Source organism: Macrosteles quadrilineatus, unplaced genomic scaffold (assembly GCF_028750875.1).
Source record: "Macrosteles quadrilineatus isolate MER2022 unplaced genomic scaffold, UCM_ALF_1.0 Scaffold_6__1_contigs__length_79288215, whole genome shotgun sequence".
In the NCBI taxonomy this organism is placed as follows: domain Eukaryota; kingdom Metazoa; phylum Arthropoda; class Insecta; order Hemiptera; family Cicadellidae; genus Macrosteles; species Macrosteles quadrilineatus.
Window position 1 is genome coordinate 33,210,605 of NW_026542599.1, and position 22,133 is coordinate 33,232,737.

Genomic DNA, 22,133 nt, shown 5'->3' on the forward strand with positions numbered 1-22,133 from the left:
AAATAGGCTCCTCCCTCAACTGCAAACTTACGTGGTCCCGACAATAGTCAAAAAGTGTGCACGACAGAATATTTATGAAAATTGTGAGACCAAACCTGGGTATTTTCAGGAAGAGGGCCGCTATAATTAAATTCCCTTTCGCAAGTGTTAGGTAAAATCAGACCATTTTCTTCGCTTCACCTTTGTATTTGTAAGTTTTAATAATGGCAATCCTCTTCTTGAAAATACCTTCAACCTTCAAGTTTTCTCTCAACTCCAAAATTAAACCTCCAACATTCCTTTAAAATTACATGGGGATGTACGCGTATACCAAACCAAATCCAGCACCGAATCACCCGATAACTTTATCAGAACACACGGTGATTGTTGTCTCACTGTGCGGGTGATAAGGTTAGTTGTTAGTTGCGCGCGCATGCCCACCCGCCATCAGTCAGCTGATAGTGAGAGAGCCAGTGTCCATCGTCTGCAGATGACCAAACCTTGATCGACGATGGACGACGATGTCGATATTATGACGGCAGCGGCCGCCACTGCCTCCGTCATCGTCGAGAACGCGCAGGTGGTCGTGGGCGGCCCTTTGCAAGGTAAGCGATAGCGTAGAGCATAAACAAGTTATACTGTATGAAATGTATTATTGCAAAACACTCGTTGGTTATGGAAAGATTTGGGATTCAGCCCGGGTTTTTCTTAAGGCTAAATGGGACTATGGGCATTTATGGGGCTTACATGGGGGCTATGAGCTGTGGGTTGTAAAGTTTTAATGAACAATCTAGCATATACAAATATATGGTTTATATAAAGACTTGAAGGTACTGTATTATTAACTTATAGAACGAATAAAGTATAGGAGAAGGCACAGTGTTAATTTGTGTGTGAGTCTAGCTGTACGCGTATATAATCCGTTGGGGATAGTTTTCATATAAACAATCATTTCCAATACTCCTAAACAGTACTTCGAATTCAATAGGTTATTGACTGGCTGGGTAGCTGAGTTGTTATACTGCTTGCCTACTTGCCTAACAATCAAAAGGTTGCCGGTTAGATTAAGAGAAAAAGAAAAGTCAGTAGATTGTTCATGGTTTGAAACTGGACCCAGCTGTCATGCTGTCCCTGATCATTGTGCTTTAAATAATGATCCTGGCTTATGATTAGCATTATATTAGCTGATCTTAGTCAGTAACAAAGCTACACCTCATCTGATCACTCCATCCTACACTCATACTTCACTAATATTTGGGCTAAAATCGGCATCTAGGTGACGTCTCTATCTCAATTGATAATAATAATGATATAAGTAGCCTATTAAATTTATACCTTTATAATTTTAATCAGCATTATGTAAGTATTGACAAACGAATTCCAAAGTACCTTATTTTGGACAATCTTTACGCTTACGCCTCATCAGCTTAACCTTTGAAACTGTTGCAAGTGGAAGGGGGAGGCGCCTGTAGTGGTGGGGGATTGTTTATTTGTTTAAAATCAAAGTCATAAGCATGAATCACCAAAAGATTCTCGGGTTGCCAACATTATCGACGAAAACGAGTAAATAAAATACGTAGTACGAGCCGGCAACCATGTTTCTGGATCTCCGGGGAAAATTAAAAATAAATAAGTTGGCAGAACATAATATTTAGTTGACGACGTAAAATTTAACTTAATAAAATTGTATACAATCTCTTCGTTATAATTACGTTTAGATTAAAAATCCCTTTGTTCAGAAACGTAAAGATGGCCTTAGGTAGAGCCTATATTACATAGCTTCCCTTTTGCATATGTTTGGGTAATATAAGGAATGTTGAGGTGATAGAGTTATGATTGTTTCTTTAAGACGTCAGCATTGTTAATCGTCCAACCATTATAAGTGGTGTTTTACCGTGCGAGCACGATGGTTCCCGCGCGAGGTGTAGTCGAGTGCGGGATTTTCGTGCGAGTGCAGTAAAGCTTACCGGGCCAGTAACGTACGATACTTTACATCATACACAGAAAAACTAGTACATTTTAAACTCATAACACAATTTATTTATGACTAACATCATATTTTTATGTTTCAGAAGATAAAATAGGCCGTTGAAATTATTTGTTTATTTCTCGAGCTGACTAAGTGCACGTTAAAATACATTTCGTTACTTTTCCGTGAGTAGGCACGGCAAAGGAAAACTTTCCAGCATATACGGATGGAAAAGTACACGTTTCTGTGTAGTATGATGTAATAGTATATTACGTTACTAGTCCTGAAAATAAGTGTTTACCGGACGAGTGTGGTCGTTCCCGTGCGAGACGAAGTCGAGTACGGGATTACCATACGAGTCCGGTACACACATTTTGGACGAGTTACGTACGATAGTTTACGCCATACTACTAAATTTGTACAAATCCTAATATATTTTCACCGACATGCCACAGAACATGGACTAAAAATCACTAGTCATTAGAGGTTATGTTTTTGTTTATAACCATTCATTGCTACCTAAATATAGTATAATCAGCTGATTGGTGTCCGGCAAAACTCATTACAGTACAGTAGTACGCAATGAAACCCCATTTGAATAAGCTGACGGCAAACAGCTGTTTTCTGGGCTAAATCCTTGCGTGGAAAGTTCGTTAAAATAATGTAGTGTGGCGTAAAGTAAATTACAGATTAGTGTCCAGAAAGTTGTCATATCACATTTACGTAAATATAGGCGGATTAGAATTATTTAGTTTGAACACTCATTTGCCTATTTTAGTTCAACATCCCTATACGATAACAGAAAATGCGATGGTGTTAAGTATTTATAGTACGGTATGTGTTGAATAGCCAAACGCCAGCTGATAGTACAGTATGTGACTCGTTCCATAAAGTGTTATATATAAGGCAGAAAAATGTTTCCATCCCATAGAGCAGCCTCAGTGGTATTTTCAACTACTGAATCTTTACGATAAATAAACTTACCAACAGGGATCAAATATATTCGATGACTAACTACAGCCCTGGCCAAATGTCTTAGAGTGTTTCGACGGGTATCATCAGCACCGTTTAAAACACGTATTTGACAAAATTATTCTCGACATAAAAGTATCAATTAGATTATTGTTTATACGTAAATACGTGCTTGGCTTAAACATACTCCAATAGCCAATAGGTTTCAATTACTATTTGCCCAGCCAAGCTTTAATATTTCTTTGTGTTGGTCACTGTTTATTTTAATTAGCTTAAATATGTAAGACCACTGTATTCAGGTTGAACTATTGAGGGTTATATTTCTTAGCGTTTAGTAAGAATTTGGAGTCTTCACAGGTGTTAGAGTTAGTAGTTTAAACATTTCGTTTTCCATTAAATGACACGCAAGAAAATGAAATACAAGATGGAGTTTTTTAGTTAGTTAAAAAGACGTTCGAGGAAACGTCCTCTGAACTTTTATTCAATATTGATTTGTAAAAGAACAATGTAGGACTACGTCATGTTTGTAAACGTTGACTCTGGAACCTAAACAATTCCACAGCCGCAAGATTAGATTAAATGTCAACCAGTCCCGTTTACTCGCATGATACTTACTCAGCAGTTTTGTCGTTTTACAAAGGCACTGAAAATAATTATGGTGTACAACGTACTTCAAAAATTATGTTACTCTGAAATTGCGTTGTTCTTAAACCCCTTTTATATTTTTTACGCAGTTGTCAATTTTATGTGTTTTTTTAGGAAACGTCCAGATGTGATCCCAAACCTTGAGATCTCTAGCAATCTTCTCATGTTGCACTACGCATGTACTTTGTATATAAAAACACTACAAAAATGTAGTTCCTCAATGTATTACATCATTATTTTTAATAGAGCGTATGAAAAGTGTATCTATAAGTTGTTTCATTAGGGACGAAATAGAAAAGCATTGCCAAATATTGTGGTGCGATGTTAAAAATTGGTGTTTAGTCATACCTTAACAACCCAACCCGTATGCATTTTTGAAAGTAGTAGATCATTTATGATTGATTAATAATATATTACGTTACTAGCTCGGTAAGTGGTGTTAGCCGAGTGCGGGATTTTCGTGCGAGTACGGTAAAACTTACCGGGCGAGTAACGTACGATATTTTACATCATAATACACGGAATAATTAGTCCTTTTTAAACGCTTAACACAATTTATTTAGGACATGACATTAATTAATATATTTTTATATTACAGAAAATAAAATAGGCAGTTGCAGTTAACTGTTTATTCCATCAGCTGACTAGTGCACGGTAAAAGGTTTTTACCGTGCAGTGTACGGTAAAAGTACATAGGTAACGTTACTTTTCCGTGTGTAGGCACGGCAAAGGGAAACTTTCCAGCCTATCAAAACGGATGGAAAAGTACCTGTTTCTGTTTAGTATGATGTAATGGTAATTTCGTAAAGATGATTTTGGCGTCTGTTAAAAGTGTATTCTTTGTTGATGGATCTAGCCTTACGGTCTTCCCAAAGTAGGTACCTGATGTAGGATAGGTTTTACAGTAGTGCCTGGCGACATACAAAATAAATTTCGATATTTTTTCCTTGAGTTGCTATTGATCCAGATATTTTGTTTTATGTTTTGTGTCCCAACAACCCAAAATAAACTGTTACGACGCTCGAAACACTGTAGTGTACCGGCACATATGTATTTGGACACTTTGATTTCGTAAACTAGAAATACCAAGCAAATACTGGGTTTACCATTCTTACTCAAAAGAATGTCGCTGTATTTCTCCAACCAATTAATTATTTTCAACCCAGCGATTACTGAGAACTCGTGTTAATTTAATCGGATGAAAACACCCGGAAAAAGCTGACCGACAACACTGATAACCTCGACCTGTGATCGGCTAAGAATATCTGTCAGGCTGTGTAATCATCGCAGGCTTACAACACCAAGATAAATCTAAATCTTGTAAAACGTTAATATTACTACAATCTATAGTGTCCGAAGCATACATTTAATTCGCCTTGGGCAGTTAAAAGTATGATTCATTTAGGCCTTTGTTTTATTTAATATTTGAGCTAAAAGTCCCAAAAATGCCTATTTATTAAAAAGGCAATAGGGAAACTAAGTCGGCCACATATGGCTTTCATATTAAGAAATATTAACACAATTTGAGATGTCTAGGTTAGTTAGACTGAATAAATTCGTTTCATGGTTTAGAGACAATCAGTTGGAAAAATTCTAATTTCACTCTACATCTTCAGAAGTCCCTTTGCATGAAGTTCTAGCTGTTGGGTTTCTAGGTCACCAGTTTGCAATGAAGGTTTTTTACACAGTTTCGTATGTAGGGCCTACTTTTTATGTAAAAACTGTTATGTAAAATCCTTACGTAAAAGGTAGATGTAGGCTTACGTTTCATTTAGCATATTCATAACCACAAATGAGACGTCCAATCATATTGCAATAGCATAGTGGTTTTATATCAAGGGAAATTTAAGCGAAAACAATTCAGTTAATGTAAAAAATATACAGTTCAATACTAATAACAAGTAAATTAAACTTTCTCTCCCATGTATCTATTACACCATGCTATACTGGCTTGAGGAGTTTCCAATTTTTCATGCTATACTGGCTTGAGGAGTTTTCAATTGATGTTTTTGTCTCGCACCATTTTGCAGCTTGCAACAATATAATACGCAGGAAAACAAATAAATGTGTTTCACAATTAAAAGGAACGTGTGGTTATGAAACGCGGCCGGGTCAGCCTCAGCAGCTGATACGCTATCAGCACGGCACAGGTCCGTGTCACGGGAGGAAACAATGCTACCAACTGAGAAGGAAAATTAGAAAACAATGCTGCCAACTTGATGTAGAGTAGGAAAATTACCCGTACTAACAAACTATAAGTTTTGAGCAGAAAGCGGAAATACTGTACAGTTTGTCCTAAGAAGCTTCAAAATTGTAAAATTCAAACTATACTGAAATTAGAGATGTTCAACTGTTTGACTAGAACCACCTTGTCTTTGGTAGGATTAAAATGGTTAGGAATTGCATCGATCCTTATAACTATCACGGTTTACTTTTCTAATATACAAAAGATCTTGTCTTATTTTTAGAAGTTTAAGTTTTTTTACCAAAACTAGTGCTAGATCCTGACTATCTACCTGGAGTAGATAAAATTGTTTTCAGGATTGTTGTTACCTGCCCTAATTTGACATTTTGTGACCGCCAGACCGCCAACACATAAAAATACTAGAACGACTCCATCATTGGTATAGGTACAGTAAATATGGTTAAATTAAGATTATTTCAACACCAACAATCCCAGTAAAACTTAAATCGACAATTAAATTCTGCCCTAGATAAAAAATACCCCTGCCGCAGCAGACCTGCAGACTAAGCAATTTCCATTTAATTATCATTTGCCTGATTTGATTTTCACTTTAATCTATTTAAATAACATTAGGTTGTTCTATCATTATCGTTAATTTAACGAGTACCTATGTTTGCTGCTACAGGGAGACTAATAAAGTCGATGTTTGATAAAATGTTCATAGCTTAGTATAAAATAAATGAATTTGCCAAGTTTTTTCCAAAATTATCCATAAAACAACCAAACTATAAGACTTACAGTGGCGGTTCCAAGGGGGGGGGGGCTACAGAAGCTAAAGCCCCCCTCTTGGACCCCGAAAAAAATAAATTTAAACGTGCATTTCGTCCTTAAAACACGCAATATCATACAGACTTCAATGTAGTTTTTATTATACTTAATAAGCGATGGCAGGAGCAGTGTTAAGTTCCTCATAGATAAACTTTGTGGACAATATAGCACAACGAATAAAACAAAATTACGCTATGGAAAGTTGTACGCATGATCATATTTTTACAGCAGTCAGCTGTTGACATGATAGGGCCCAGGCGGGAGCATCCCTCCCTCTATGAACGCTCGGAATACAAATTAAAAACGTTCACGTGTCTGAACTTAACGCCACTTGATTTGTTTTATCAGCTGAGATAAAACTTTCTGCATCTCCCTTTAGAGGTGAATGTTGATATATGTATATAGTGAAGTCCATGTTTAGAGGTATTACTCTTTGGTCTTTGTGTATTCTCTTTTAAGTGTACTTGATTTCCGATTCAGAATAAAAGATGTCGGCTCATTAACTGCAGCCTAAATGTAATTCTGTCGATGTTAATTACAATTTATAATAAATAGTATTGAAACTTCAATTGTGTTTTTATTTAAAACATGAAACATGGTGTCTTATAAGTGGGATACAAATAAATTCAAGTGCGTGAGTAATAAATTAACATAAAAATGTGTTATAACAATGAGTGAGTCGGAAGATGAAAACGTGCTTCAACAAACTGAACAAAGGACTGTGTCTAGAAAAACTGAAAATTTCACAATGGTTCCATGCAATCTTCAGAATTTTAATTTCGAGGGCAATTTAGCCGAAAATTGGAAGCACTGGTATCAGAAATTTGAGATTTATCTCTTGGCTTCTAACCTAAATTCTGAAAATGACGCTAGGAAGGTTGCTCTACTACTACATAATTTGGGTGACAAATGCATAGACATTTTCAATTCGTTTAACCTCTCATCCGAAGATGCAAAAAAGTACGACGTGGTGGTAAGTAAATTTGAAAACCATTTCTCGCCTAAGAAAAACCTCACGGTTCTGAGACATAAATTTCTAAATAGGAAACAGCTGCCATCTGAATCCATCGATAGTTTCTATACAGACTTAGTTAACTTGAGCCTCGCTTGTGAATTTGACTCTGTCCGCGAAAGTCTTGTTTGCGATGTCTTAATATCAGGGCTTAACTCTCAAAACCAGAATGTCAGGGAACGATTATTGAGAGAGCCGGAGATTAACTTGGAGAAGACTTTAGCAATCTGTAAAGCTGCTGAACTGTCTAAACAACACATCAGAGAACTTGAAGCAGAACATAATGTCCATACAGTAAACGTCCATAAGCAACGAGAGAGGGGTTACCAACAACCACAAACGTTCAGACAGAAACAGGTTCATCAGGACCAACGGAACAAATTTCATCCACCATCACAGCAGAAATCAACTGGGACAGGTAGGCCTAACAAAAGTACAAGTGCTAAGAAGTTTATTTCAAACTGCCGTAATTGTGGGAAAAATCACGGTATTAACAAGTGCTCTGCGTATGGCTTAGTGTGCTATAAGTGCGGTAAAAACAACCACTTTGCCAGTGTATGCAAATCAGCCAAAAAGGTTTGTGAAGTAGGCCTAAGTTTAGATTCTAATTCGAGTGATGTAGCTATAAGGCAAGGTAGGCAAGACAGTTCTTCTAAAAGTACTTGTGCACAAGAATATTTTTCAATTGATACGGTATCGCTCACGTCTGAATCTATATCTAATTACGTGATTGACAAAAACTTTTTATTCAGTAATATATGTTCAGTTAATGATTCTGTTCCTAAAAATTACATGTGTAAATCCAGGGCTAATGAATGGCTAGAGAATTTGAACATTAGGGAACACACAATCTCATTTAAAATAGATACAGGTGCTCAGACAAATATCATCCCAATTGATTTGTTTAATAGGCTAGGCCTATCAAAGGCATTAATACGCACCTCGAATATAAATCTTAGTACACTAACTGGTGAAAAAATACCGGTACTAGGTATTGTAGATTTAGATTGCTCTTTCAACAGGAAAATGTTCTGTATTACTTTTGTAATAGTTGATGTGAAATGTTCGCCAATTTTAGGCTTAAATTCTTGTCGCGTGTTAGGTCTTATAACAGCCTACAACGGTCAGGTATTGTCTGATGTTAAGAACCAAAGTGTAAATAATATTGTTCTAGGTCAGAATATGCATAGGCCTAATGAAAGTGTACATTCTGTTAGTAGCATTTTGAATGAATATAGCTCACTTTTTGATGGTAGTATTGGTAACATTCCTACAACAGTTCATTTGTCATTAAGTGAAGATGCTAAGCCTATTATTGAACCATGTCGTAGAGTACCATTCGCTTTGTTAAATCCTTTGAAAAATGAACTTGAATTAATGGAAGCTAATGGAATTATTGTAAAAGAAAATGAACCTACAGAATGGGTTCACAGTTTAGTTTTGATAAACAAAAAAAATTCTGGACTAAAGGTAGTATTAGATCCAAGAAACCTGAATAAGTATATACAAAGAACACACTGTCAAATGCCAACTATAGATGAAGTGTCATCAAAGTTTAATAATTGTAAGATATTTTCAACTCTTGATGCAAGCAGTGCATTTTGGATGCTTAAGTTGGATAATATTAGTAGCAAGTTGTGTACGTTTAATACACCTTTTGGTAGATATAGATACCTTCGTTTGCCATATGGTATCTCAAGTGCACCGGATATATTTCATTCTACTGTATCTCAAATATTTGAAGGTATTGATGGTGTAGTCACCTACATAGATGACATTTGCATAGGTGCTCCTGATAAACAAACACATGATTTAAGATTAAAGGAAGTATTAAAAAGAGCTAAGGATTTTAATATTAAGTTTAACTCTAGGAAATGTAAATTTGCTGAGAGTGAAGTTTTGTTTTTGGGTCATCGGTTTACTGAGTATGGTTTAACTCCGGATCCTTCTAAGCTTAAAGCTGTACAGGAGATGCCAATACCTAAAGATCGTAAAGATTTGGAAAGATTTTTAGGAGTTACCAATTACTTATCAAAGTTTATTCCAAATTATTCGACTGTAACATCTCCTTTGCGAGTTCTTTCACATAAAGATGTTTTATTTCAATGGAATGCCGAACAACAAAATGCATTTTTGACTTTAAAGTCTTTGTTAGTATCTCCTCCTGTTTTATCATATTATGACCCAAGTAAGCCAATAACATTGTCTGTAGATTGTTCCTCAACTGGTTTAGGTGCTGTATTGTTATGTGGTGATAATCCAATTGCGTATGCGTCTAGAGCGCTCACTAAGACTCAGTCAAATTATTGTCAGATAGAACGAGAAATGCTAGCCATAGTTTTTGGTTGCACTAGATTTCACCAATTTATTTTCTCTAGGAAAGTAACTGTTGAAACTGATCACAAACCCTTAGAATGTTTGTTTAGGAAGCCCATTACTGCTGCTCCTTTAAGATTACAGCGAATGATGCTAAAAGTTCAACGCTATGACTTAATTGTTGTATACAAGCCAGGTAAATTGATGTATATAGCTGATACACTGTCACGTGCAGCACTTCCAGTAGAAGGTAAAGAAGATATTGATGTTTTAGATGAGGACATCATTTGTGAGGTAAATATGTTAAAATCTTATCTTCCCGTGTCTGAAAGTAAACTAAACCTGCTAAGAGAAAAAACCAGTTCAGAGGAATGTCTAGGTATTTTAAAGATGTATATATCTAAAGGTTGGCCTCAAAAGCCTGAAGTCAGTAATATGGTTTTACCATTTTGGAGTATTAAACATGATCTTCATGTTGTAGATGATCTTGTTTTCAAAAATCAATCTATTGTTGTACCTAGTTCACTTCATAAAATGATGCTTGAAAGTTTGCATTGTGGCCATGTAGGAAAACAAACATGTGAGATTAGGGCACGCAATTTATTGTATTGGCCCACCTTACATAAGGACATTGAAAGTTTTGTAAATAAATGTAGTGTTTGTGCTAAGTTTAAGCCTATGAATGCAAAAGAACCGTTGTTGTTTCATGATGTACCAGATTTGCCTTGGCATAAAGTGTCAGGTGACATTTTTGAGTTTGATAACCAATATTTTCTTGTACTAATGGACTATTATTCTAAATATATTGAGTTAGTATCTTTGTCAGACATTACTTCAAAAACTGTAATCGAGAAATGCAAATCAATATTTGCTCGCCATGGAATTCCTGTTACTTTAGTAGTTGATTCAGGAAGTCAATTCACTTCTAACGCTTTTCACGAGTTTTCTGTGTTGTACGATTTTAAGCTAGTGATAGTTAGTCCAAAACACTCTCAATCTAATGGTCAAGCTGAGTCAGGTGTCAAAATAGCGAAAAACTTACTGAAGAAAACAAAAGAATCCAAGTCTGATGTGTATCTTGCATTGTTAAGTTATCGTATCACTAGTAAACAATATCAACCTTCACCAGCAGAGTTAATGTTTAGTAGAAAACTCAATGGCCTATTGCCACTGTCTAAAAGTAGTTTGCAGCCTAAAGTAACAAAACCTAACAAAATTTTGTCAGACAAGAGAAAAGATTGTATTAAAAAGTACTATGATAGAAATAGCAAAGAGTTACCCTCTTTAAATGTAGGAGACAAAGTGTATTTTAAGAAAACTGTTGATTCACCTTGGACAGCAGGAAAAGTTGTAGAAAAAAATAGAATCCCCAGATCCTATGTTTTGTCTGATGAGAAAGATAAAATGTTTGTAAGAAATAGGAAGATGATTAGGCCAGATTTGTCTAATGATACAGGTAATGAAACCATAATGCCTGAAACAAGTCCTAAGTCAGATTCACAAATCAGTTTGTCAGGTACTAATGGTAATAGCCTTATTTCTCCGCAAAGTAGTCCAGTGTTGTTTCAAAGACCAGTAGGCCTAACTCCTAGAATTTCATCAGAAGAACAAATTGTTAAAAGTTTCGATGGTTGTGTAAGCCGAAAGGGTAGATTGATAAGAAATCCAAAGCGGTTGTCTTATGATTAGGTTTTGGTGTATATTTTGTTAGACTTGAAAGGAAAATGTTAAAGTTGTATTTTGGAAAGTTAAAATTTTCAATTTTGTAAAAGAGAGGGGATGTTGATATATGTATATAGTGAAGTCCATGTTTAGAGGTATTACTCTTTGGTCTTTGTGTATTCTCTTTTAAGTGTACTTGATTTCCGATTCAGAATAAAAGATGTCGGCTCATTAACTGCAGCCTAAATGTAATTCTGTCGATGTTAATTACAATTTATAATAAATAGTATTGAAACTTCAATTGTGTTTTTATTTAAAACATGAAACAGTGAAATAGGTCGCGTTACCTCACCAGCATGCCAACAGCTGCGCTGAATACTTTTTGTTATGCGGTCAGCTGATCTTTGTAAAACAGCTGATAAAAGTCGCGGCGATATGCTTTATCGAATCCTTATCTCCCTCTTAATTCAGTTCTAGACTGCATCTCATAGGTTGGACATGAAACTGGAAGACGCAGTGTATTTTCAGTTTTTCGGTAAGAATTTGATTTATTTTGAAATCTAGAATTATGTTTCGATTGACAAAAGTACACTTGTTTGTTAAAAAGGTTCTTATTGGTACTCTACAATTTAACTGTAACTTATGTCATTTGATATTGAAAATCTGTTACAATAATCAGTTACAAAGCTATAATACAAGTTACTTTGCATTGTAAATAGAGTATGTTATTTTGTTGGCTCTTGTAGTTTCTAGTTAAGTTAGTTCCTTTTAGAAAAATATTTAAAAAAAACCGTTATTGCTGAATAAAAACACGTTTGTTAAATTATTTAATGACAGACCTGGAAATACATTAGGCATACTAAAAATGGCATAGAATAATTAATTATTACTTGATAATATGTTGTAAGTTCTCGCGTGTTCAATGGTAATATATTTATTACAGCTCATTAGAGTAGTGAACGTTAAGTTGTTACTACATTTTCCATCATGTTCAACTACCAACTATGTAACTTTCAACAAGGGGTGTTTTTGAAATAAAATATTGAATTCAAATTCTATATTTAAGAACCAATAGCATTATCTTATTTAAATTAGACACATCTTAAAACGAACCAAAAACATGATGACTGGAACTTGAAGGCGATGACACTGAACAAATTATAGACACATTATTCATCTACCACTGTTTTCAAAAACACCATAAACGCCTTTGTATTAGCTTTGCAAATTTGGGTTATCAGCTGATGGGGAGATACCGAAGAACAAACGTCAACAAACCAACAAAAGGGATGAAAATGACTCATCAACCGGAGAAGTAAAGAATGACTCATGAAGGGGGTGACTAGGGTTATTATGCGTTGTGTCTGAAAATATTAAGATTTAATAGTTCTATAATTCGAGTCAGTAAAGACAATTTTATTGTGCCTAGAAAGTGACATACCTTAGAGAATGTGTGATAGTTTATCTGTCGAAATGCGTTCGTGCGCCACCCAGGAAACAGGAGTAGGTTTAGGACTTCAAGCTCAAACCTAAGAGGGAATTAATTAGTATGAAACCGAATACAGGAAATATTTACAATTCTCCTATAAATTTGAAGATGAGATGTTGTTTACATATTTTAATAATTATATTGTATTCCTACTCTTTATTGTGGTGACTATCAACGTTTCCTAATGATTATTGAAGAATCTTATAATCATTATAATAATAATATTATTATTATGCTGACATAATAATACTGTAGTTGGGTTATACATAATAATACTGTTAGAGGGCTCAGTATTCGTAGATTGCTGCGTCGATCTTTCAATCGCTTTTGACAGTTTGAAACTAAATCCATCTGTCTTTGACCATGGGGTTTTTCCTGTTCAAGGTAAAAACCCCGCTAATCTTAGAATTTTCAAAATTTTACACTTTTTTGTTTACTTACCAAACCTTAATCTTCGTTTCACGGTGTGTCAACTACGTAGTTAAAACACAACATCGAACTTTAATTTGACTTATTTTCAAGCTGCATTAAAATGCAAAATTTCCATTCCTACATAGCTTGATATCTAGAGCAAGTTAATTGTTTTGAAGAGCAAGATAACGGTCAACAAGTTGTTATCGATAAAGCTACAGGCGGCTTCTGGTCTTACTCTTATCACCAGAGATAACATCTACTCCCAGATATCACGTATTGAACTGTTGTAAACATGTCCATTATTTAAATATAAGGAAACTAAACCCTCCAAGATACCTATGTTGTCACACAAATCCCAGTTAATGTTTAATCGTACCAACATTGCCTCTATCGCTGTTTGTTCTGCTTCAGATTCACTCATAACTTCCCATTCAAAATATACGATTTTAATGTGTAACTAGCAACCTGCGTCACTTCTTGACCTCAAAATCCGTGATATATTTGATTTGTAGTTGATGGATGAAAACGATTACGTCTCATCATATCCCTATTATTTCCATTGCGTCATTGCGTGCGCGATATTTTCGAGGCATCTTAGAAAAATTACAAATACTAATGAAACATACTATGAAAACACAATATCTAACATAATTTTCTTCTTTACACTTTATACAAATAACAGTACAACATTTCACTTGAATTCACTGAAAGATTACCAACAACTACAGATAACCCCATTTTCCTATGGATATATTCAAAATTGTATATTGACCATCTGTTTTGATGTTAACTGTAAACAAAAATGTAAACTTGAAAAAGTTCAGTTGATTGACAGCAGAATCAGTACAAACCACGAATACTAAAACAAAACCGCATTAACATACATGTTTTGGTAGTTCCATTTAAGAAATGTTAAATAATGTTTATTTTTGGGACAAAAACGTCATTTTTTATGTTTATGATCCATACCGGTTCTTTTCAAGTATTCGTGGCACAAACTATGAAATTTTAAAAGCCTATAGGACGAAGGGCTTTCACGGGATATCAGTGTGTCGAAAATAGAGAATTTTTTCTATTTAAAAACGTTATAATAAGTTAAGTATCTGTGAATGCAGATATTCTACAATTTACTCTACCAATAATTTTTGATCATACAAAAGTAGACTACTTATCATATTATAACATCTGTTTCATATTTCGATTTTTACCCTGCTTTGATTTTGAAAAAATGGTTAAATTTCCCTGTTTTTTAGTAGTAATTTCTATATACTGTACCCCAATGCATGTATAGGGTATCACGATTTAATTTTAGGGTTAATTAGTTTAGTTTTTATATACGTGTGTTCATGTCCAGTTGCTCATGATTTTAAACGTTTTCCTATTACTCTAGGACAAACCCCATTGCATATCTGACTTGTTATGTCGCACTAGTGGAAGATTAACTGTATTATTCTCTTTAAATAGCTTTGATAGGTTTGATTCTGAGAACATTGGTATTTTTTATTGCTCTAAACTGGACCAACCTCGCACATTTTCACTGAAAACTTGAGCTATCGTCCAAATAAGTCACTTTAGGCCCTAGTGATTTCAAAAATGTACTATTTCACGAAAAGATAGCCTCTCAAAACGACTTCCAACTCGTGCTCAATTTTGCTACGAAAACAAGTAATTAGCTGTTTAGTAAGTGATCAGTGTGAAGTATCGACATGTCGAACTATTTACAATAGCAAAAATAAGCTACAACCAATCGAATTTTTCTATACATAATTTCGATACATTGGATTGATTACGACAAGGTTTACAACAGCTGACTTTTCTCCCTAGGGACTAAACAGGCTTTTTACTCCCTAGCTAGTAAAAAATATACTTTATACCCACAACGCATGTAAAACAGCTGTTTTAGCTACAGTAGGCGAAAATTAGTTTCACCTATCTAACAATACTTATCCATGACTCTGCCAAGAAAACACTCCATAATATAACTTTTACTTTTACTTCTCTTACTACTTATTTCGCTGAGTTTCTCGAACAAAACTGACGAACGACGGACAAAGCTAGACAATGCTGATTTGCTGTTCAGTGTTCACGTGCTGAGTTAGTCAGCGATCAGTTGTGATTCACTTCAAGTAGAGTAGCTTCGTATTGTATGTGTTCTTCACTGACTGAACCAACTCACGTCCCCATGGGATTGCAAGGATCTTCTACTCAAGGTAACAAGATTAAAAAATAACCATTAAGTATAAACAGTGACGCTTAGCGAATAGCATTGGCTCAATAGGTCTATACGTTCCATCCCATGTTAAAGTTGTATCCAGTTTCAGAACAAGAGATAGTAGTTAGTTGAGCTAAGCCATCGTCGAGTGAGCTGATCTAAATTACGGTTTGTTGCCAAATCCGCCGATGTTTTGAAAGGGGACGACTTTAATGCACCATAGCAGTTTTTATGTCACAGCATTAATAAAAAAACTACGTATGTAGTATGTTCTTTTGGAATAAAAAATGGTTACAGCTGATCCATATATAGATTGGATGTCGACTTCAGTATCCACAAATTAGTACCGGTGTTGTAGTTGTAGTTATAAAGTAAAAACATACCAATTTGAAATAGTATTGATTTAAATAATTTATTTGGAGAAAAGGCAGTAGCTTTTTGATGGTTCGAAACCGCACCCAGCTGTTCCTGATCATTGGCCTTTAAATTCATAATCATGACTAACGAAACAGCTGATCTTAGTCAGTAACAAAGCTATTATACAGATCATCTCTCACCATTCTACACTCATTTTTGGGTTAAAATAAGCACGTAGGGGGCGTCCCCATCTCAATTGATAATAATAATGACAATGAAGGAGTGTTTTAACGTATTTGATTATATTTTAGTTTTATACTATTCTCCACTATTTCAACAGCAACTGCAAGTAAGTGGCAGTTTTCTTTGTTGCGTCCTCCATCATGGTCACATGCAATCAGCTGTTTCTATTACTGAATCGTTGTCATTCACATACGTGTTTTACATTGTATTAGTAGGATGATTACATTCATTACATTATATTGATTAACTATAGCCGCCGACATACCAGTGTGCAGTTTATGAAAGTAAGTGTAAGTCAACTGTTGTGGTTTGCTAGTATATGAATTCATGTTGGTCAAATTTGGCAAAAGTATTTATTTCATACTAAACTACACCCAACATTTCACATTTCACTAAAAAACAAACTTTACTATATTTTTCCTGTAGCAGCAAACCTAAAAACCTAGTGTTATTTAATTAAGTAGGAAATAAATGTGAGGAATGTGAACAATTTTAGGAAATATTTTAGTGAAAATCCGATCAGGCCAATGGAAATTCGTTTAATCAGCAAGTTTGCAGCGGTGGGGGTATTTGATCTAATCAACTGTTTAATTAATATTGTATAAAAATTAGTTATTGATTTTAGATATTGCAAGTAGACTTATTTTGTTTTTAAACGGTTTATTCTCTTTTTTAGTGTGTTTAATACTAGGGTTCAATTTGAGAGGGCTGAAATCAACTAAATGTTTGTCTCTTCAATTTATGGCAAATTTTACAATGTATGATTCACCATTTTGTTTGGGTTGTCCATACTAGATTACAAGCAATGTTTTACAAAGATATTAATTTGTTTGATTAGTTGGTTAAATATTATGTTGATCGAAAAATAAAATAGTAAAAAACAAAATTCTCTACCAACTTAACAGAAACATACTTGTACAATTTCCTTCAACTGATAGGATGATAGTTCCATATGGGAAATGTTAACAAGTTTTTACTTTCTTACACTATAAAGCGTAATAAGTATATAGGCCTACTACTGCATTACTATGCACAGCGACAAAATAACAACGCTAAGCTTATAAGCACCTTTTAATTGTTTTGCTCTTAGCTGGTTTACTTTGTTTATTATTTTTGTTCTTGTAAATTGTGTATGTAACTGTATGTAACGTAATAACACTCTTTTAAAACCACAATCTAATCACTCAGCTCAAAATGATGACTGCTTTAAGCCAAAGACTGAAGACAAAAGCACAGTGGCTACTGTCTAATTACAAATATTTCCTCTACAAGTTCTCTAAAAAGGAAACTCGTCAGACTTGGTAAAAGACAGAGGCTTTAGTACACACGTCAGTGCTAGTTCTCTGAAGTTTGCTCAACTCAATTTCAAGCAAAACCAAGAAAAACACTTGTTATTCACATTGTAAACAACAAAAATAGTCCTCCTCGTACATTCATTTGATTTGTGTCAAATTTCCTTCGTTATGCGTTGTTTAACAAAGACAAACCTTTTGCAAATGCGAAAGTAAATTTCGATCGACATTTTGTAGAATACTAGAATGTAACATGTAAAATACAGAATATATCAATACACTTAATACAATAAGGGGGTTAACATCCCTTTTCAGCCGTCCTTCTAAACACGAAACAGATTTCTACGATTAATGTCATGTTACAGCTTAGATATAGCGCAGCTGGAAATCTATATATCTAATTCTGTAAGCCCAAAATTTTACAATGAAATTGTGAGCGAACCGGAGGACGTAGAAAGCTGGGAGGGGTCTCATTTTAAAGGTCTGGGCATGAAATTTTGGGGAAAAATAGTCATTTTTCTTAATTATGCACCAAAAGGTTGTTACAGAATAAAATAATTCACATTCACATTTAAATAGCATAGTAATCTAGGTCATGTCTGCTTTGTTTACTTTAAAACAGATTGGTTTAACTTTATTTAAAGCATATGGTAATGTCATTGACTATTGGCTACAGAAGTTGTATTAATAGTCAAAAGGTAGTATGTAATATGTACTGTAATAAGTAAACTATTATAATAAATCTGAAATAGAATTTTCCCAATTTTATGTCTTTTAGTGTAAAAACAGCTGTGATTATATAAATTGAAAGAATTATTACCACACCTCAATGTGTATTATTTTGTTATTGTAAAAGTTAGTGAAGTAGTAAACAACACAAAGTGAAAATTAGGCTAGATCAAATCTTTTAAACAAACAATTTGACACTTTTAAACTTAATACTTTACAATGGATTGTTCTTTTACACAGTAATGTATTATTTTGTTATTGTAAAAATGTTAGTGAAGTAGTAAACAACACAGTGTGAAAATTAGGCTAGATCAAATCTTTTAAACAAACAATTTGACACTTTTAAACTTAATACTTTACAATAGATTGTTCTTTTACACAGTAATAATGTATAATGTTGGAAGACTACCACGCAGGGGTAGGCCGCCACGCAGAGGTATTGTTCCTCGAAATGAGAACAACAGGCGCCAGATTTGGCGCGATATAAATGGAAGACGAATAAATGAGCATCCAGATGAACATGAAGTTATTCCTGTGTATAGATTACCACTTTTAAATAAAATTGCATTACACAGCGTAGGACCAATGAACGATGAGTGCATTCATTGTGGTGCATTGCACTTTATTGATGAATTGACAAGTGGACACTACAACTCTTGCTGCCACAATGGCCTAATACACCTACCACAGCCTCAAAATAACAATGAGCTGCAAGACCTATTTAAAAATGTCCATTTTGTGAAAAATATAAGACAGTACAATAGCGCTATGGCATTTGCATCACTTTCGAATAAAAAAAAAAGAAGTAACAGGTAACGGATGTAATAACTATTATACATATTATAATATACAAAAATGTTAAACGATAATTCAAGGCAGGGTAACCCATGAGACTAATAATATGTACAAAATAATTAATAGAATATATATATAGGGGCTATTGTCCCTACAAGCCACTAGTGGTATGTAAAAAGGTAATTTCCTTTAGGAATTTGAGCCCCTCACGTTTAATTTATTTCAATAGTCTATTTTCAAACATCCATTTATGCTGACCAACTATCTTTGTAACGGGTATAATAAAATTGTAATTTTACAGCTGTTCCTTCAGTTGAATGTTTAACCACAGTTAGGTTGTAAACAAGAGTTTATAAACGTGTATTTTAATTAAATAGGCTTCTTTTTACAACTGTGGTCTGATTTAGGTAGGTAAATCACTCTTTATAGTGCAGATTGAAATCAGAAAATTCATTGTTAATCAGTACTTTAATTACTTAATAACTGTTCTAAGTAAACTTTTCCTTGAAAAGGTAAATTGACATTGCAATGGATTTATTTTGCCTCGAAAACAAGTTGTAGACCCAATTAAATTGAGCAGTAAAGAAAAGACATTCAACAATAATTGGCCAGAAAATATGTGACCCTGTTGTCATGCCTACTTCATGTACTCTTATAAAGGTCTCATTACAGATTTGTTGAAAATGTTTACTAAATTTAACAAAGAACTTAAGAGGGTTGGACCCACCATAGGTTCTGGCACCAACCGCTGGGAGCGCCGTGTAGCTACGTAGCGCGTATGCCATAACAACATGGCGCTCCCAGTGGTGAACGCCAGAACCTATGTTAACCGCAGCACAGCTGACGGTCTATGGACATAGCGTTACACAGTTTTTTATGGAGTTTATTTTTGTACATGGATTTACTCTTCACAACGTGATCGCAAAGTTGTTCAACAAATATAAGGATTTGTTATCTCGTCCAAATGTTACTTTCTATTTTTAGATAAGAAGAAAACTTTCCAGCATCAACATGACAGAAAATTAATATTGATCTAATGATTGCCTGTAGTTGCAAACGTGGTCAAATTCACGTCTAGAACAGCCTATATGACATGCATTGCATATGTACAATTCGCTAACCGCTATACCATAGATTTTGGATGCAGTAAGAAGAACATTTTTATTTTCTATTGTATAATCTCGAAGTTGTTTTAAAGTGTGTTTCATGTAAGTTAACGCTTGAGTGCGCTGAAGTCGATTTTCTCGACATTTTCTCTTATTTAGAATGTAGTTTACAGTGCAGACTTCTCACTATTTGATTACAAAACTACACGCAATAGTTTACAAGACGTTGTTCTTTTTGGTCGGAATAATTCTTGAGTTAGTACAGTAACCTAAAAATAAATAATATCAATGCGCTCAAGCTAACCAGACTTTTGATTACTTGAAATCGTCTACAACTGATCCATACGCATTTGTGAATAAGTATATTTACTCTGTAGCTACGATTATACAAAGTAACATTACTAGAAACCTCCCTCAGAGAGTAAAATGCATAACTAAATAAACATCAGTAAAACCACCAATCTGTCATAGGATATTTTAAGGTTGAAAGAAAGGTTAGAAATATTAACAATTTAAATAAATCGCTAAGAAAATAGTTATACATTTTTATCGAGGTTAATTTTTTTGTGACCATGATTTGTGTTGGAAATTTGAGGAAATAAAATATTGTGAGATTTTAAAATTCTATACTACGATACTACGAACACCATTCAATTAAATGACATTAAAAATAATAATTAGACCTACTTTTTAATTGTCATTATGTTCTTCAGTTGATATTAGTGAAACTTAGACTACACAGTAGAAAGTCGTTTGATAAAATACAATACCAAATACAAAATAAATTCCATTTCTGATCAAACACCAGATTGTAGAATAAATCCTAACCGCTTATCTCCTGAAAACGACTCAAACAATAGATAATACCACGATAATATTGACCAATAGAAACGCTTCCCCCTTCTCCTACCAACCTTCCCTCGAAATTCACTCAGTGTCAAATTGGCTCAAATCTCAAATCAGTCAAATCAGCTGTTGGACTTTGCGTACTTTTCCAAACCAGTTGTAGTGTTTTGTGCAAGTCAATTTTGAGGTTATTTTTTTGTTGTATCTTAACGTAGGTTGTGAGTGATCTTTTGTACTTCCACAATGCCGGATACCTTTTTACTCAACGGTGGTGTGATTTTGGACATATCCGGGTCAACAGTGTCTACGTTTGATGCAAGTAAGTTTAACATGTATATTTACCTGCTAAAACTTGTAAAAGTTGTAAATTTACCATGGTTTTGATAGGCTATAGGGTTGTAATTTACTTTCAAGAATATTTTACATGAAAGTAGCCGGATATTTAGTTAGCTGATTGTCTTTCTCTTCCTATATTCTGAGGCTTTACAAAGGTTTTTTTAGCGAATTTCCCTATAGGGAAGTAGCTATTACCGTAGGTGGCATGGTAAGACCCAAGCCCGGGAGCGATTTACTTTTTCATTTTGATGTCCCCAGAGGCCAAAAACACCATTCGTTCAAATTTTTATATATGTATATATATATATATATATGTATATATATATATATATAGATTTATATATATATATATGTGTCCGTGAACGCGATAACTTGAGTAATTTTTGTCCGATTTTGATGAAATTTGGTTTAAAGGTGTAAAGCGGGATAAACTTGAATGAGTTCGCGAACCAGCATGATCGGACCATGGGAACAGGGATTTACGGGGGGTTTTATGGGGTAAAAATTGGTTTTTCTCACTTTTGACCCTCAAAACACAAAGTTTCCCAATTTCTCTTTATACCTTTTTAAAGAGCTTAAAAAAACAAATAATTTAGTATACAAAAGTATTTTTGTACGGTTATTGGTAACGGAGAAAATTTAAAAAAACGTAAATTTAAAATTCCCATGTTATTCTTATGGAGAATATTGTAAAATGTTGTAGTTTGGTTGTTTATGGATATATTTTGATCAAACTTGGCAAACTT

The 22,133-nt window shown here is 34.3% G+C and overlaps 1 protein-coding gene across 5 annotated transcripts in view; it reads left to right on the plus strand.

Moving 5' to 3' along the window:
* The first annotated feature begins 491 nt into the window (after positions 1–491).
* Positions 492–22,133, plus strand: part of LOC128996129 (hepatocyte nuclear factor 4-gamma-like) — a 48,222-nt gene continuing 26,580 nt past the window's right edge. For 2 of the 5 annotated variants that reach the window (XM_054421248.1, XM_054421252.1), the window contains exon 1: positions 21,176–21,370. In XM_054421248.1, coding sequence (XP_054277223.1) covers positions 21,295–21,370 — 76 coding nt within the window. In that variant the 5' untranslated portion in view covers positions 21,176–21,294. Of the gene's footprint in view, positions 585–21,175; positions 21,371–22,133 lie in introns of those variants that run through there. The other 3 variants (XM_054421250.1, XM_054421253.1, XM_054421249.1) reach the window with 2 other exon arrangements.